The sequence below is a fragment of the Pseudoliparis swirei genome, chromosome 7, assembly GCF_029220125.1.
Source record: "Pseudoliparis swirei isolate HS2019 ecotype Mariana Trench chromosome 7, NWPU_hadal_v1, whole genome shotgun sequence".
NCBI lineage: Eukaryota > Metazoa > Chordata > Actinopteri > Perciformes > Liparidae > Pseudoliparis > Pseudoliparis swirei.
In genome coordinates, this window is record NC_079394.1 from 8767518 (window position 1) to 8787192 (window position 19675).

At 43.7% G+C, this 19675-nt stretch overlaps 1 protein-coding gene across 8 annotated transcripts in view; it reads right to left on the bottom strand.

Annotated features, from left to right (window-relative positions):
- fbrsl1 (fibrosin-like 1) overlaps positions 1-19675 on the bottom strand; it is a 263354-nt gene that overhangs the window by 145353 nt on the left and 98326 nt on the right. For all 8 annotated transcript variants that reach the window (XM_056418085.1, XM_056418084.1, XM_056418083.1 and 5 more), the window contains exon 3: positions 152-253. In XM_056418085.1, coding sequence (XP_056274060.1) covers positions 152-253 — 102 coding nt within the window. The remainder of the gene's footprint in view (positions 1-151; positions 254-19675) is intronic.

Here is a 19675-nt window from a genome sequence, read left to right on the forward strand (position 1 = left end):
CTGCTCTCTGATCTCAGCCTCAGTGTTGTTGTCGCCCGACCGCTTTCTATATCCCACTTCAGGGGTCTCCTGCCTTGGCCTGTGAAAGCGGATAGCCTAGCTCGCCGTCGGAGGTCTGTGAAAAGGTGAAAGGTCCTGTCCAACGACTCACCTCGGTGAGCTGCTCCTTGGAGTTGCTTCTGTGCGGTCGGCTGAGCTCCTGCACCTTCTCGTCCTCTCTGACTTTGACTGGACAAAGTGCAAAAGGTTTGATCTGCAGAGGACACAAGAAAAAGGACTTTAAATCATCCCCTAAACTCATTAACCAAACGACTTTGTTCACAATAAAGCAATACACCCCGAAAAACAGTTAACTTTCAGACATTGAAGAGGCATAAAGCATAATCCTGCTCTCAAATAACTCTAAATTACTGCAGTGGGTTATTACCTTCATAAAACACACACACACACACACACAATTGTATATGAAAAAAAACAAACAGAAATGTAGATTGTGTACAAAAATGTTCATCGTATTTTGCCATCATGCTAAATTAATAATGTTGTCTTCTTCCATCCACCAACATAGTGTCTTAAATGTCATGAGGTTTCTTGTTAAAACAAGACCAGCGGTTGAGGTGGTACTATTTAGATCTCCGTCATTGAGACAAGTTTGTGTTAAATTATAAAAGCTTCAACCTTGACACAACAGAACGATTCATTTGATATAAAATGTCCTAACACAGAAAAAGGACAATCCCAACCGGGGACACAAATGAAAGATGCCATCTTTTTTCACTTACTGGGTTTTACCAACTCCACAAGTTAGGCATGTATTGCATAACTTCAGAGCACAACTACAATGGCTGACTTTCAATGGGCCACAGTCCTTCAGGTCCTTAGCTGAAGGAAACGCAACATTCATGTGGCGACTCACAGCTTGGTGTCAGTTTGTGCTTTGGCTAAATGCAAAGCAGAAAAGACGACAGCAAAAACACCTGCGACCCTAAACCTGGATGCACTGCTGCTGGTCATACCAGCCAGCGACAGGAACGCAGCAGCAGCGTCACTGTAGTGAACCCAACTGTGTGCCGGCCAACCACATTTCATTTGTGTAGTTTTCTGATAAAGAAATAAAATATGACTAATAATATTACTGGCACAACATATCTATCAGCATCATACATGACATACATAAATGCCAGAATTGGCATTACCACCCACATCATGGTAACCCTGGCTTGGTTTATTGCAGGCCACCAGGACCCACAGTTGGCATGCATTCGTATTCCTAGCCAGATGGGAGGTCGGCGAGCTCAGCATGAAGACGATGTGCTGGTGCAGCACCAGCCAATCACAATGTCCCGTGCAGCTTCCCCACCTTGGAGTACAGTGGTGATGGCCGTGGGGTATAATCCATTTGACTAGCAGTTTGCATGTAGCAGCTCCCCTGGTGTTACGCATCGTGGCTGGCCTTGTTCTCCTGATCTCCACTGTAATTTAAGCAGATCACTGCCACAATTAACCTTTCCCGGTAAATATCAATTATGGCCCCCGGCTGGGCTAGAATTAAAAGGGTCATCAGCTAATCTGACAAGTCCTGTACGCTACCACCTGGCTGGGAGAGAGGGAGGGAGGCAAGGCGGCAGAAAGAGAGTGTTTGTCTACCCTCGTGCCCACCAGCTCACATGCCAAGTAGACACAATCGCCTTTTAATTACCCGGCCGCCGCCAGGGCAAGCATGCTGATTGGCCAAGGGGCATTAACGGCGTGCTGAGGTCAACAGTGACAGGACGGGGGTCGGGCGGGGTGAGTGTGGCGGAGAGAAAGGAGGAGCCGCCAAGCAATCAGGGTGTAGAGACGGAAGGCAGAGAGACCTGGCAGGTGGGCCTAATCAGGTTTGACTTCCACCTCCACCCGCCTCTCTCTCGCTCGACTAGCTGTCAGCCTAATCACTCCTTGAATCTCAAAATAGATGGAGGCCTTTTTTGATTTCCTTCACTCAAGGAGAGCACAAAGAGAGAAATCCTTGCGTTGGCAGCCAGGCACGGAGGCAGAGACAGGTACAGAGTGTAAAAGGTACAGTCGGCGTCACATTGGCGTCAAGTGCAGCCGTTGATTACTTTGTTTACCCAGCATCAGTGTAGCTGACAAATTCCTGAAGGCGCCCCAAGTGTTTCGGTCTCTTCCTGCGGCTATATTACCCAGTCAGCAATCAGCTTGGCTATTGATCAGAGCGCAGTGTCTAATTAGCCGCCGAGGTTAATGATGAAGCGTGCAAGGACCATTCCCCAAGCTGCCGTTCAACGGGGCAGGAGAGCAATTGATCCAGGCAGGAATTCACCAACTCTGACAAAAGCTTGGCAACGCTGACTACCTGTGATTAAGGCAGGGACTAATTTCTTGTCTGGGGAGGTGTTTAATTGGCCCTAAGCTCCCAACTGTACAGCTTTCATGTGATGTTTATTTTGTATTTTGTGGGTACTCATTAATGTTTAAGGACAAGTTAGTGAGCTAGAGGGAGGGGCTAACAGTTGATACAGTGACACAGTTCAAGGTCACAAAAGCCTTTCCACTGTGCTTGAGGGAGCATTTCTCGGCCACCTGGTTATTTTAAAGAATCATAGTTAGATTATGCTAAAGGTTTGAACAATGCATTATTGGGATAAGGTTAATCAGGTCGAAGCAGTGTGTGCATGTGTATATGTGTGTGGGGCAGTTTGACGTAAGACGACAGAGAGCAGAGACGTAGAAAAACATGGCCAAGTAAGGGCCTGTGTTTTACATGAATAATGTACTAGAAATTAGCTCCATTAGTCTCGGTATTGAACATGTCTGCAGTCCCTCTCTGGAGGCTGCCGCTCTGTGCTCTTTAATTATCTTCAAAGGGCCCTCCAGCATCTTAATTTACCCCTAAGTTGAGTAGTGCCGACTTGGGTCTGCTCATTTATACTACTCTAACCCTGGTTGAAGTCAGAAAGCCCTCCTACTTAGAAAGGGCTAGTCAAGGCATCGATGGAGACAGTAGTGGCTCGCATCAATTCATTCCAGGCTTGGCTAACTTTCCTTTTATGTTCTTCTTGCAATGTCTATCAATCTGCAGCAGATCAGCCAATCAGATCAATCAGCAGTGTGCTCCCTAAAAGGTGGTGCTTTGTTGTCCTGCTCCCTTGATCCTACCTCGTTCACCTTGCAGGGGTTTTTGTGAGAGGTGAGGGGGGGGGGGGGGGGTCGGAATTGGTCTCCCACATTTTCCCCCCTTGAATAAGGGAAGCTGTTAGTCCTGACCTTGCTTTTCACTCCTTACTCCAGCTCCCCTCACTCTGCATCGTCTCTCCCAAGCCTGCCGTCACCTGTCAACAGCGCTCAGGGAGGCTGTGCCTCAGCCTTGTCCCGGTGTCAATCCTCATTACCCCAGGATCTTGCCCCCTGCCCTCCCCTTCCTTCCGAGCTGCCTTGATTCTCTTCTCCGCCACACTACCGAGCTCCAATATGCACAGGGCGAGAAGAAACGAGGGGCAATACTGGAAAGGGAGGGCCGAAGAGGACGGATACAGATCCTTCTTTTAATTTGTTCTGAAAAGTGTCCTGTGGAAAGGACCCTCACCCCCATTAACCCAGCGACAGGCTGCTACCGCTGCTCAGGGAGGCATCAGCAGTATGTGTGTGTGTGTGTGTGTGAGTGGGGCCGGTGGTGCGGCGGACGAAGGCCCCTCAGCGCTCAGTGCCGGGCTCCAGCACCAGCTCAATCTATCGGCTCATTATCCCCCCCACCGCCCAGCCCGGGGTGCAGACAAGTGCACTTTAGGGCCACAGGCCAAATTGATTCATCTGCCTTCATTTTCTTCAGGCTCAGAAGTGGCAGCTGCTCAGAGGCAGGGGGAAGGAGCCATACGATGTTGAGAGACAGAAGAGAGGGAAGGAGAGAAAGAGAGAGCCTGGGATAGAAGGAGGGAGGCATCAAGAGAAAGAGGTGTTCCCGGCTTTGTTCCTTGCCCATGTTTCATTTAATTTTTCCTCCTTCTCCGCTCTCTTTCCCTTTACAGCACAACCAACACCTCCCTCCCTTGAAACCGCTATCAAGACATGCACTCACTCCCCCACTAAGTCCCAAGTTGGAAATTAGCCCAAGGACAAGCTATTGGATTTACTACAGGGAGAGCAAATGGATTTTTGCTTTTATTTTGACGAGTCCCAGTGTATCCATTAAGCCTTTTAATCATACATTATTCATAGAGCTCGCCTTATAATAAATGACCACATAAAAGAGGTACACATATTATACAAGGCCTAAAATGCCCCCATAACTCTCTCTCCTAGTGCACTCAGAACTACATTACATTAGTAAGCTGGTTCACAAAAATGAGCCTGTGAAATCGCAGCGAGATGGTGTTTCTTTTCCCAGCAATCACACCAGGACACGACAAGAGTCATCAAATTAAAAGCAACAGTTGCATACAGCTGGGATACGGAGAAGACAAATTAGAGGGCGTGACCTATTAGCCGTTTGGCATTGTGCCCTGCGCACAAAATCTCGTAGCGTACAATGCAGCACAGTGTAAAGCTAACTGGGGTGGGCACCGCGACCGCCCAGCACGGCAACAAAGCAGTCAACCTCAGAACGGAGCCTCTTACTCGGCCTGATTCTCAGCCAACGGGGACCTCAGGAGAGCCCGAGTGTCCCGCAGGGCCCCGTCTGGAACAGATGAACAGGAGAGAGGAGCACTCCCTGTGGGCCCCAGGTCTTGCAAATCACTCTCACCATATGCCTCCTGGGGGAGTGAGGGAACAAGGGAAGAGAGTAGGAAGGGGGGGGGAGAAACCCATCCCTCAGCACCTGTCCCGGGGGTTCACTGCCAACCGCAACCAACAGACGCATACGCAACCCTCACCTGTCAGCCAGGACCGGAGGAGCAGTATCTGCCCTGCACTGATAAGCACAAGGCCTTACAGCAGAAACACCCCCCCCCCCCCCCGCCACCCCAAGGCATGCATTTCTCAGCGCTACTAACAACAATTAGGCAGATGATGTCGAAATGCTAATGATGTTATTGGAAGGAAAGCAAAGGAGCGTTGCTGCGGATCTGCGTTTTGCTCTTCCTTGCCGGCGTCGACATTATGCAGATCTTCCTCCTCTCTTGTTGCTCCGCAAGAAATGCACAGCTTTGATTTCTGTGTACACTATTAGCGTTGAAAGCAGTGAGTGCATTTTGCTAAAGATTTATGCATGCTAACAAGAAGAATGCAAATGACTTTCACTTTGGAGGTTGTACTATGATTTTTTTTTTCCAACTCGACATGATTATTTGCAAGTCAAAGTTCCCTTTGGCTTTCAAAGGAGAGGGCACATTCAGAGTCGCAGTAAAACAACTTCAGGTTGTGGTACATGCCACTGGAAATGCCACATTTGCACTTAGTGGTCAGCAAAAGCTTTTGGAGATTAAGAGAGAAAATGATTTATTCATTAATTTTCAAATGTGCGCCGCTGTACCTCTCAATGCTATAATTATCTCAGCAGAGATTTCAAGCACCAAGAGTTTTCTAAAGGTATTGGGGAGTCACGGAAAAAAGGAAAAGTATTAATATTCTCAAACTCTAAATATTCTGCTGCAGTGTCAAGCCCTTGAAAAAAAGAATGCATACATTTTTATTTCAATCGACTTGTTTATGCACGATAGCAACTTGCAATCACCCAAAACCACCTTCCTTCATAATTAATGCTCTTTACGCAGAAATTCAGGACCTCATTGGTAATCCATATCGTACCGTCCATTAGTACCACCGAGGTGACTCACAACACCACTGCACTACATGCTGGTGCAGTATACAAATAATGAATTGCTATAAGTTGATTGGTGCAGGTCCAAATGAGTGGCGCTCCCGATAATCACTGCACATGACAGTAGTGATGTTCACTTCTCTTTCATCAGGATAGAAGTAATTACAATGATGTCTATTTAATATAACACCAAACAAATGACCATGGACAAAGATAAAATCATCAAGGAACTAAAGCATTGATATTATTAATTGATTAAAATGACAGTAGCAGCATGTAACCAACATGCAGGTGCTCAACCATAACACCAACCATATCAAACTCTAGGGATAATGCATCAATCCTGGATTCTGCAACCGTTTGGTGAGGAAAGAATTTATCAGTTCTGACTCTCCTCCAAAACCCTTAAATGGGCAGAGATAACACCGGCGTAAACACTCTTATCAGCTGATAAGAGTCTGTTGGTTCAGACATATTTCGCAATTGAACTCACATATTGACTGAATATCAAAGAGAATTCTGCTCTCTCTAAATAATGAGCAACCTCTACCTTTTTACGTCGTACCAAACTAAAAATAAGTACAACGGTGCACTAAAAAATAATTGTTACTATCAGCAACCTTTTTAGGGTTTTTACCCCAAAAATATTGGATTCTAGCCAATAGTATCGGCTCATCCCTAATTTAAACCCTTCACACATTTGTATAAATGTTAAAAAATTACTTTCTGACATTTAAATGTTCTTTCTTTTGCTACTTTCATCGTTGATCGCTGTGTACCACCGATCCAGATATTAAAAAGTCAATTTATGCTCAACTGCTGTCACACTTTCATTATTTTTTAACACTTGAAAATGATCTTATTAGCAGTCGAAGGAATTACAATTTTGGAAGTGCAACATTCACACTCTCTCCTGTGACTACACTCGATAACTCTGTCACCCTCACACGTACTTTAAGACATTTTTAATTTCCTCTAATGTAATCTAAAATAATCATCAGCTGAAGCTGACGTACGAGTTGCAAAAGGCCCCTTTTAACAAGTCCACCAAACGCACACACCTTAAAACTAGCTATCATTCAACACGGCATAATTAAAATACTGAAGATGAGATTGTGGGGAAAAGGGAAATGAGCAAGTGATTAAAAAAATGCGAGATGAATAACTGAACCTGCAAATCGGTCGCGCTTTATACTGTGTTCTTCAATCGGGTGAGGAAATGGCTCTTTAATGGAACGTCTGAGTAAAAACGTGCCGCGTTTTCCAATCAATATATTCCTGCTTTTGAAATGACCGATGACCAACTCACACACCATATTCTGAGGTCAGTTACTTTTTCCTGAATTAATTGTGGTTAACTTTTGTATGATTTCAAATGATTTTCTTTATGCAGATAAGGAAGCATTTCAATTCGGGTGTGATTTCCTTAAATTAATGCACAAATTCTTTTTGAATGTTAGATTAGAGATCCGATAGAGAACCAATAGTAAAACCATATCATTTCAGATATTAGCTTGTTTTCACATAAACATATAAAAATTATTTCACAAACTTCACCATTTGGTTTGGAGAAGAATTGTGATCAAGATATTTATTAGGGATGCACCGATCTGATCGGCGCCGATCCATATCGGCCGATATTCCCATTATCGGTTTTGATCGGCGTTCTCAAAACGGCCGATCAGATGACGTAACATCTGCGAGAACTATCAGAGACGTTTCAATCGCGGCGCACCGCAACGGAGACGATGCGCCCGGCGAGGGCCGCAGAGTGAGAGGTCCACGAGGGGATCCTCACCACCGAGCGGCGTCCCCATCCCCCGAGTTGAATCTCTGGGTCAACTCAGCCGACTCTCACATGTCTGCCCCTCTTTATAGATCGTTTCTGAGATTTAGCTTAAATTATGCTAACATTAAAACATTTTTACTGTACCAAGGAAGAGTTTATAAAAAATAAGTCAGACTTTTGTATGTTAGAAAAAGTCCTGTATATAGATTTCCCCAAGAGTTCCAGGAAATGAATAATGCAGATGTGTTCCATACATAACTGAAATCCCCTATAATAGCAATCAAACAATTTTAATGTATCAATTAGGACATTTTTCAAAGTAAAAGTCCTAAATGTTTAAAGAAATCTGTAATTTCTTTAATGTTTGAGGTGCTTTATATATTTATTTCCTCATAGTCCTAGGCAATAATGCTACACAATAAATAGAATGCTTCAATCGACACCGTGATCGGTATTATCAGATCGGCAGATACTGATTTCAGTGATCGGTGATCGGTATTATCGGTGATCGGCAGATACTGATTTCAGTGATCGGTGATCGGTATTATCGGTGATCGGCAGATACTGATTTCAGTGATCGGTGATCGGCACCAAAAACCTGATCGGTGCATCTCTAATATTTATGCACAGGATGTTTTACAAAAACATGTCAGTGGACTCTGATGGCAAACTGTTCTAAATGAACCTTTTACGAGAATGTACTAAATTCCTGTTACTTAGCAGCCAACACACACACAGTACATAAACACAATAAATCTGTGATTAGATAAAACTGGCCAATAACATTGATAATATATTCATCTGGATGACTGTGATAACTTAAATGAGCCTACAACCTGTCCCTTGGATCCCAACCATAGTGCACACAGACTGATGCAATCAAATGACTTCATTTTCAGGCTGGATTTGTTGATTTTGAGCTCCTCATTGTGACATATTGCACCTGGGGGACATTCTCTGTGGCGGTTCACTTTTACACTGTGATCTGGAGCCTTAGCGTCTATCTTTATCTTTTCAACCTATATTCGGAGCTGAATCAATATGTCATCTGGGATATATCCTTCAAACATAGCTCACTATGAAACAATCGAGTGAAAAAGAACCACTTCCACGGTGCCATGGTCTTTATGTTGATACCCAAGCTGGCGAGAAAACAACTCTGGGTTTTTCACTGAATTAAATTTGAGACTTTTCTGGAACAGAATGGTACAGTTGTAATATTATTCTATATAGTAACAATATTGCTTTTATGGACGGTATTGACTCTAACATATCTGTTTCAGCCCTCGAGACTCTCATACTGATGGAACTTCATGCTGTACTGCATGCTAGGACGAACCCGTAAGACTGAGTGAGGAGCTGAGGCTGCTCATCAGATGATCAACAGAGTTTTAACGACAGAAAGAGGGAGGTTTTTCTTCGACAGATGAGGTCTAGCCGAGGAGTCAGCCGGTAGTTTGCAGTCAGAGAGTGAGAAAGAAAGGCCGAGGGAGACAGCCAGAGTGCTGTGGGCTTTTTAATAGGAAGCAGATGCAACACATGTAATGAATCAGCTTCGGCTCGATGCGGCTTCCCTCTGATGTCTGAGCACCCGTCCTGCCCTTGAAAAACTTCTGGGATGTTATCTCATGCCTGCACACCGCCAGTGAATTTGGGAGGAAGTGTTATGTGTTGGATGAAGGAAAGGAGTGCAGGAAGTTGTAGTGTGTGTACTGGCATACTCATGCAGTACGCATTTATCTCTGCATGTGTTATGCTGGAATATAACAATGCGTGTGCATGCAGCATGTGCTGCAATAGTGGAAGACATCACTTATGTGTGTGTATTTGTAAATCTGCATGTGCTTAGTATATTTGCATATGTCCTGTGCATCTACATGTAAATGTCTATCCCCGTGCATAGTTAGTAATAGCTGTAACAGCTGTTTGATATTTACATTCTGCTATCAGCACGTTAACTAGCACTAACGCTAATATGTCAAATTGTATATTGGCAATTATTGTATGTTGACATGCTCTGTCATCGTCCTTGGCTTGGCACTTGTGTAGCCATGCAATGCAATCTGACCATTAAAATGCATTCAGTGGTGGTGAGGTCATACATCTGATCTATTCTTACAAACACCTACAGCCTGGTTCTCATCAGCTGAGTATCAGGAGGAATTCAGCGATACATGAATGATGCCATGATCTCCTCCCTCCCATGTGGTTTGAAGCTTCAACATCTGCTCAACCACCAAATATACAAAACATATTTTGTCCATCTCAGACAATGGACATTTTTCACCCCCATCACTGTGTCACATGTGCAAGCACATGACTGCATTCCATTTAAATGCTTTAGGTCTTAGGCCCTGGTATTGAGCATGGCGGCTTACAATAATGTCTTACTAGGACACCAAGTAGAGCAGATCCATCATTAGTTTCATGTTCATTTCCTGAAAATAAAAACATTCCAAAATATCAGGAATATCTTCAACAGCCGATTGGTAGATAGGTAGCGCATCACACTGCCGTCACAGCAGCTTTTATTCATCTCCATATGCAGGCCTGCATAAGGAATGTTTTAAATCCCAATAAGCCCAGATCCAGAGAGCATTCCGATCACACACCTAACATGCAGAAATATAAAGGCTGCTGAAAATAATGGGAGGTCAAGGGAAGCAGTGAAAAGACAGGAAGGGAGACTGAAGTTGAAAGATTGATGCACTTTTTCTTAAAAGACTGCATTCTGCACACTTAAAGGAGTTTGCACGTGTCAGATATGGAAGAAATGAGGCAAGGAAAGTTGAAACATTCAGAAGAGAGGGAGGAGGAGGAGGAGGAGGAGGAGGGGATAGAGAAACTATGCAGGCTGTCTCCTGTCTGTCATTTCGGGTGTCTGGCTGGGACATCTGCCTCTTTGCTGTCATTTCCATCACCACTGCATGGACCAGAAGAGATTAGTTGGTGGAGGAGATAGAGGTGGAGAAAGAAAAGGAGGAGGCGCGGAAGAAAGGAGGAGAGCAGATTAGAGGTTTGGGTTGGTATGGAAATCAGGTGTTGGAGCGAAAAAGGAAAAAAAAGAACCGATGAAAAGCAGATGGAATCGGTCGCAGACATGACAGCATCCAGCCTGGAGAGCGCACATCTACTGCACGTGCAATTACATGGGCACATTTGCATGTATATGATCCCTCAAAATGCTGTCATGTGTGGGGATTTCAGCTTTGCTATCTGCCTGTGCACAATTAGTTATGTGCATAGTGTGTGTGTGTGTCTGTGTAAGTGTGTGTGCACAAGCATATCCACAACATTAGATGATCTGACAGGTGCAGCTTGTCTCGACGTACACAACATAAAATGAGGATGCAGTTGGCAGAGGAGGATCATGCCCATTGTGCTAATAGGGATAACAGTGGTTTAATAAGATTACAGATGGATTCAATGGGAACTCTATATGGCAAAGCCCCTCAGACGAATCTGCATCTTGTATCCCCCCATGATGGGACCACATGGAATAGTGCAGGGGATAAATAATGTCAAGCTGCAAATCTGTGCCACTTAAACGTGGTGGAAGTTAACACAACATAATTAAATGCCGGCTTAATCTCAGACGAGTAAGCCAATTCTTATCGTGGAATTAGTGATGCCACGATCTGTTTTCACCTGCATGATATGGTGCAATGAGGATTAAAATATGTGTTAAATAACTATTGTTGCTAATGCAATCAAAACAATGATAATTACGTGATTACATAGGGTCTCTCAAATGTAAGTGTTTGTTGAAGTTTTTGTATTTCCCATGGATAGACTAAATTGTTTTCATATCTGGCGACTGCTGGAGTGGTGCATTTTTAAAGAATGTTCCTTGTTTTTATATAACACATCTGTTCTCGTGTATAACATAATTGGATGGCCTTTTAAACTTCTCTGTCCTTCAGATTCTATGGTGTTCGACAACAACCTCAACATGGAAAAATACTTGATACACATTTTCATTCTGGATACCAAAATCTAAGGCGGTACCCACTTTTTCATCAACACAGCACATCTTAAAATGCTACCAGGGACAATACGTCTTTTATTAAGAACATGTAGAAAACCAAAGATAACCATATTCACCACTCACTGTTTTTTTGTCTGTACATGCTCGCCGGGCCTCCTTCCAGCAGCAAACACTCAGTTACAATATGCAGAAAGACACTCTGCCACTTCCAGCAACCAAGAAAACACAATGTGTCACTTCTGCCACCTTCATGTATACGGGGCTTTGTTTGGGCTTGTGTGTGTTGGTGAGACCATGCACTTGCACATGAGCCACTTTCACAGCACCACTTGATGGCAGTAACACACTATAACAGCAAAGTATAGTCACAAACACACACATGAGGAGTTCAATCTGGAGAAAACACAATACTTCCACAGGCTGCCAGCATACTAACTCCCTAGCAGAGAGGGAGGAGGAGGAGGAGGAAGAAGAAGAGGAGGAGGAGGAGGAGGAGGAAGAGGAGGATGAGGAGCGTGGGTTGGGAGAGGGAGGTGAATGTTGAATGAGAAAATGACATGAGATATTGAAAAGCTAATTGTCTTGAGGAGCAGCCGGAGCAGCCTTGGCAGGGTGAGAAGTCAGGGGCTCTGGCCTCCCCGGGCACGGCCCTGCCAGGGTAATTGTGCCACGATCTTGACCTTGCATTGCTTAAAGCATCCCCTCATTCTTTCTCTCTCTATCAGTCTCTCATTTTTTAACTCTCTCTTTTCCTCACTGGCGCTGAAGAGGAGCTGGGATCTGCTCTCTGCTCTAATGATGTCAGCCCCCCAGAGGAGGCGTCTGTCTGCTGAATCTCACACACGGCTAGCATTCAAAGTATCGGCCCGGCCCGGGAGCTGGAGGGACGCCGGGAGGTATGGAGGAGGATCTGTTCACTAGACGGTCCAACAACAACCCAAACAACCAGCACTCCTGAAGGAGGCCACCAAGTTCCTGATGCGCTCGCTCTGCTCCTGTTAACGGAGCTCTCCAACACGCAACGCACAGCATCAGGGAAGGGGGCAGAATATTGTATATTAAACATTAGTACACCAACAGCAACTAGGTTATTTTATAAAAGCAAAACCTAGTTTGAGGAATCTTTTAGAATAAAACTGATCTCAGTTGTGGATGGATTTAGCATTTTTATGTCAACTATACGGGAACATCTGTGATGTGTATCTGAATACTGATTCAGCTTCACTACCATCTGACACTGCGCACATGTTGATGTGGTTGACCAAACCATACTCATAATTCTGAACTGAAAATCTAAATGTGTTGATCAAGGTTTGTTAAATAGCGCAGGAAAATATGAGTCTCCCAATATGTTGATATGGACTGAAGTGCACCCTTACTGTACACATACATATGTACTGTCACTTTAGTTGCATCTTGTTTTTCTGTTCATGATTTGACTGTGGGGGGGGTTTCTGTCCCCTCCTGCACCGCTGTTTTATTATGTCTCATTTATTTTCAAGTCAAATAAAAAGCGATGTGATAAAAAGGTACATAACTTCTCTCTGTATTAATATCATCTGCTATGTTAACGACACAACTCTATACACCTGTTTGATTGAATTAATATTCCAGCCTTTTATTTATATTAAAGTATGAATATTGAAAGGTACATGTTGGTGCTTACACAAGGCAAAAAGCTTGGTTTTAGCAAAAAGGAATGTAAATAAGGATGTTTATGGATCAAAGCAAAGCCTTGAGCAACATTATCTATTATCACGCACATTTGGCAGCTGCAATATGTTCGGACCGTTGTGTCTCGGATGCAGGGGGAGTGTGAATGATCTGCCCCAGGGCTTTTCTGGTGCTCTTGAATTCCGATTATCTTATATTCAAATCATACCCCACCTGCAAGCCGACCAGGCCTCTATCTACAGAGACCATATTCGGCCTTAAATCAATACCAAAGCAGTGGTGAAAGGAACGGGCGGAACGAGGGAGGGGGCAAGGACGTCTGATTCTGCTTGACATTCACTCGGGCTGTGCTCTGTCAACAATCATGTAATACCCGGGTCAGATTCCCCGACCCCGGATTGTTGCTTACAGTCTACCGCCACATCACCGCCACATCACAGGCGTAATACCAGCAGTAGTCACGCCTAACGGATGGCTATGAATAGGTGGCGGGGGGGGGGGATTTATGAATTAAAAATACTCCAAATAAATGGTGAATATTTTTTCAAACACAATTGTAGCGACACTTTTCCCCACACACATGCACCATCATTCATGGCTGTTCATTTGTTGGAGACACCCAGAAATCATCTTAAAGCCGAGAACTGCTTCATCATATGGGAACGTATTGAATTTCATCAAAAAGAGGGAGACGTTGGAGGGGATGATATAAATCTAGAAGCCAGCAGTAGTGTGAGGTAAACTACTCCCAAAAGACCCCACTCCCCCTCCAGCCCAACAATGACCTCTCTGTGATTTCTAACGCACTTTGTTTCGTGAATTTCTGCTCGAACCATCGTCACAAAGATAGGAGATGGAGTCAAATGGCCTGTCCACTAGACCTTCCTTCGATGGAAAGGCTTTTTATTCTCCAATCACTTTCATTCTTTCTCCAACCTTTCATACTGCAGCAGCTGCAGGGCAAGGGACCATGTCTGCCTTGCATATAAATGTTGTGCAAAGTTACTTTGATTGTGACATCTTATGGCAATCAAAACGCACAAGACTGCTTTGCAGAACACCAAATGGTCAAAGTTATGCACACAGTTATGTTCCGTTTGGCAAAAAACATGCCCACGTTTTCCAAGATGGATACAAGTGTGCCTTTACCAACATATGATTTATGTTAAAGGGAGATGTGATCACATGATCAAAATGAGGACACAAAGAGGGATTTTCAGAACAAAATATTACATTATCTAATTAACGACATTATACTTGGGTTGTATACGAAAAATACCAACGCTATACCCAGTCATGGAATCCCTCTATTTAAGCAAAGCAAATGCAAAGAGTCACCATCAAGCCATTAGTCTAGTTGTAGCCACAGAAGAAGTGAAACAATTATAAGCCCAATTAGACATCTTCACCTCATCTTACGGCTGGATCAGTGCCAAAACACCATCAGGCTACATTGTGTTTACAACATGACACTGGATATATAGTGGCACAAATAAGCCAACAACTCAGAGTGAGTTGTGACATTGTATCTTGCCACAATAAATACCCTTAGACTGGTCTCATCTTCACCTTTTAGCAACAATAATCTCTGTTCACGGACAAATGTCTGGATTCACTGTGACCCTCGTGCACAGCGTAATAGGCTCAATGGGAAAGCAGAGCCAGTTTTATTTAGGTACGATCACAGTGTCTCAAAGGTTGCTAGCTGGTAGCAGGCCCGGGGTGGGTAATCGGGAGAATCGGGAGAGTTCCCGGTGGGCCGCTTCACTTCTGGGCCGGTCGAGAATTTTATTTGTTGACATTTGTCACGTTAGTCCATCTTCTCTTAAAGTGGGCTACACATGTTCCGCATTCTGACACCGCAGCCTCTGCACGGGTTACCGTGCGAGGAAGTTCACCCCTCCCAAATAATAGAGTTGGTTCGGTCCTTAGCGGTCTTTTCCAAAAAGTTCTCTCAGCTACGGATAGCTGGGCCGGCCCGACCACAGCGATACGCGTCAGGGAAGAAGAGGGCAGGAGGGGCTGAAAAAGCCAGGTTGAAAAAAATAAAGGCATTGGAGGAGGATGCTGCCAAATGTGCCAAGCTTACAGATTTATTTTCAAGAGGATAAACACAAGTGGCAACCAGGGATGGATTAACCAACGGGCCTAACGGGCCCAGGCCCAGGGGCCCATGAGCTCAGGGGGCCCCTGGGCCTGAGCCTCCGCGCGTGACGTCGCTGTGATTAACATTGTATTGATATGAATATGATGATATGACACGATGCGCCGTAGCCAGTATATGCTGGGCTTAAGTCATTCATGTCAGTAACAGGGCCCCAATAGTCCTACTGAGGGATGGATTACCGAACGAGCCTACCGGCACCAGGGGCCCATGAGCTCAGGGGGCCCCTAAGCCAGAGCCTCTGCGTGAAGTCGCTGTTATTAACTTTGTATTGATATGATGATATGACACGATGCGCCATAGCCGGTATATGCTAGGCTTAAGTCATTCATGTCATGGTCATATAATTCGCGTTATGTTGTCTGCTCAGCTCCGGTATCGTTGTTCCATACGGACTGTTTTGTTAGCGATGTTAAAAAAAAAAGTATATTTAAAATTGTTTTTTTCTTTTCTTTTTCGTGTGGGGGGGGGGGGCCTTGACACGTCCAGGCCCAGGGGCCCATGGTTTCTAAATCCGTCCATGGTGGCAACTGGTAAAGAGAGACAAAGGCCGAATGATTAGCAACATAACTATTCGGCTAACGTTGTAGCCTTGATTAATATCATTGTAGCGTTGTCAACCTATTCCCAAGCAAAATATTAAATTGAATTAAAATATTAGCCTTTTTATATCACCCAAAATATGGCGATCCATAGACTTTGCAAATATTATGCAAATATTGATATATACTATTGATATTGAAGTATGCAGTAATATGACTTAATTTTTCTTTGTAGCTTCGGAGCAGCAGATAAGACAGTCTCCTGCTGAAAATGATGAGCCCGACATTTGCAATGAGGAGGCCATGACTACAGGGACAGGTAGAGAGGATAACAGAGGAAACTATATGAATTAAAGTTATCTATTCTAAGAAAGAGCAGTATATGACAGTACTTGGTGAACCAATATGCATTGTTTGCTCAGAAGTGGGTGTAGTAAAGGAGTAAATCACCACTATATAATACTCATGCAGAAAAATGATGACCATGCCAATGACCATGACAATGACAATGACCATGACGGCCCCCATGAGGTCTCACTCCAACAAATCTGGCCTACTGCCTAATCTGAGTCTGACACGCTGCTACGCCCTTCTGCCTTTTTTTATGTTGTGCATATTTTTTGTTAACTTCTCATCTTAAGTGGATTATTATTGTTGTATTTAACCGTTACATTATTTGTTGTACCATGGTATTAATAAAAGAACTACAGGATAGTAAGAGCTGAACTGTTGCTTCATTTATCCAATTTCCACTACCATGAAAAAAGTGGGCTGGTCTTGAGCCTGAAATTCCCGGGCTGAAAAGTGGCCCCACTACGGCCCTGGCTGGTAGAGTGGAGAGCTGTATATTCTGACTAAGGCATAATCATTTTCAGTGATGTATACTTTTATGTTGTTTCCTGTATGAAAAAATAGTGTGTGCCATATTAATGCAAACTAATAAGCAGCCAAAATACATGGTTAATTATGCAAGTTCTGGCTGAAAGTTGGATATTTGAGGAGGTGAAGTGACACATGGAGTCTCTGTATTGTAGTGTAACAATATGAATGCTCAATTATCTTGCAACTTGAGAAGCTTCTTTGGATGAATCTCTGTTCAATGAACCAACTGTGAGTCCATGTGACTTTCATTCATAGATATTTGTTTTCTTCAGTTTGGACCAAAAAAACCAAACTGCTGATCTCCTTCCTACCCTTTGTCCCACCGCTGTATCTCCAAAGCCCTGAACGAATATTACAAATTATCCCCTTGTGCAAACACTCCTGATAAATGGAGCTGGGAGGACGGGCCTTAGGGAACTAACAAAGCAAACACGACATGGAGCATCGCTCTACATCTCCCTCCCCTGTGTGTTTTTACAGGGATGTGAACGCCTGGTAGTCTGGGTCAGGTCGATGGCACATCAAGGCCTGCTTAGCAGCATTAGCACTGCAGTGAGAGGCACAGCCACGAGATCTCCCTCTGGTATGTACTCAGAATGGGAAACACACTGCATCGGAAAACTATTTTATAATTAGATTTCCAATGTATATACACTGCAAGGTTTGTTGAATTTGGGACACTGTATGTCCTCTTGCAGTCCTACCAAGCAGGTTACAAACAAAGTATCATAGTCCTGTTTCAGACTATGATTTAATCTTTGAAAGAATGTTGAACGCAACCTTGATCCATCTTCCCGGCATCTACTGTTGTGACGAGGATGACCAACTGACGCCATTAAAACAATGTGCTCTATGAATAAAGTCTGGCCTGTTCTAGTCCTGCATGGCTTGGTCTGATGGACTTTGACATTGTCTTAACTGGTGTCCACTAGAAATGCATCGACAACGGTCCGATACCGACACAAACACCTGGATTGGGTATCAGTGACAATGGACCGATTTGGTATTGGATACTATTATTTGAAACACAATCCATTCCATCTATGTCTGTTTTGTTGTATTTGTTTTTGTTGTTGTCTGGACTCATGTGTCTGAAGAAATAAAGTTGAATATATCCATTTGCTATATTTAGTTTGAGAAAGGTAGGAAAGCAAGTCAAACCTGATCTGCATTAAACTCACATAAAGACATAACATACGCGTGATCCCAGTCACTACAGACAGTGATGAATGCAGCTCTTTAATCAAAGGTATAGGCATCAGGACTGACGGTTAGATTGGTGCATGTGAAGTCTCCGCACATGCAACAGTGCAGATGGCATCATGTAGGAGTTGGCCAAGCACAATGCTAAACCAATCAAGCGCCACAAAAAAAAGTTCCAGAGCTGTCATATCCAATGGCTCTGGTAAATCATTTTAACGACATATGTTTGTTCCAGAGTTAACAAAATAATGACGGTCATGTAAATGGATAACTATGTCAACAGCATGTTTTAATTCGATGCAGGATATCACATGAACATCAATTTAATGTCATCATGGTCATTACAATTTGAAGATCTCAATTCAACAATCAGTTCATATCTGTGACTAATTTTACCCAGTGTCTCATTTTTAAAAATCCATGCTGAGCGTGCTTCACATTTATCTGGCCTGGGTTAACTCTCTGGTGTGGCATGAGATAAATGTGACAGCGTGGAGTCAGTCCATGTCAACGCCAGAAGATAACAGTAGTGTAACAGCTGTGAAGCGCACCAGGAAGCATACATTATACCTGTATAAGCAAAAGAGGCTTTTTAAAGCTTACAGAGGCTTCCGCAGGCTTACAGCTGGCATCCCAGTGCTTTCTTGTACAGCACTACCACAAGGTAGAGGAAATCTTCAACAATGCATAAATAAACATACACCAGCATGCCAGAGACAATCTTAACTGAAACAACTCACATAACTGCCTATGGTTCTACTAATAGATCGTTTCAGATAAGGCAGCAGCTACTACGGGGATTTCCGTGTTTATTGACCAGCTATTTCTGGTATGCAGCTTTGTAACTGCATGACATGGATGCTTTGTTTTACCAAAAACCGTCCCCGGGAATTTGTTACATCACACACTATCTTTTCATCACCTGCTACGCTTTTGATGGGGGAAAAGCTTTGTGTTATCTTGACTGCTGTTCTATTAGTATGATGACCATAATTATCCGCATGTATCTGATACGCATTGTAATCAGTTTTATCTGGGTGCCAGACGTCTTTTCTTGTCTCTTGTGATTTATCAAGTTTAACGAGAAAAGCTACTCCTACCCTGCACAGTGGCAAATCACTAAATATCGCATGGTCAGTTACAGAGACAACGAGAGACCACACTTTATGAAATGAAAAGCAATAAACTACAGTTTAACCTGTGTAAGTGAGACATGTGAGTGGATGTAAGTTTGAAGCCAGCAGAAGAGGACTTTTGTAGAGATTAAGTCCTCCATACAGGCAGAGTGTGAAGAAAACCTAAAACACCTGCCTGCGGGGTTCTGCTGGTAATTCAATAGCAGATGTAAGTAATGGTGACTTTGCATCAGAAGGAAAGGAAAGCTCCCTTTGAGATTCCGGGCTCCTAAATAAGGTAAAACACGAGCAGATACGTATACACATAAATCCAAGGACTCCGCTACATCAGCACTGAGGTTATTTTCATAAAGCCAGGCGCACCACTTCTAATAAAGTGAGACATGTCTGCTGAAGCTGTGACACACTTTTGAACAGAAGCATCCTTACACATATGCATATAAATTTGCATAATTCTTTGTTGCGTACATACAATAAATGCGTGTACATCGCACACACACACACACACACACACAAACACGCACACACACACACGCCAG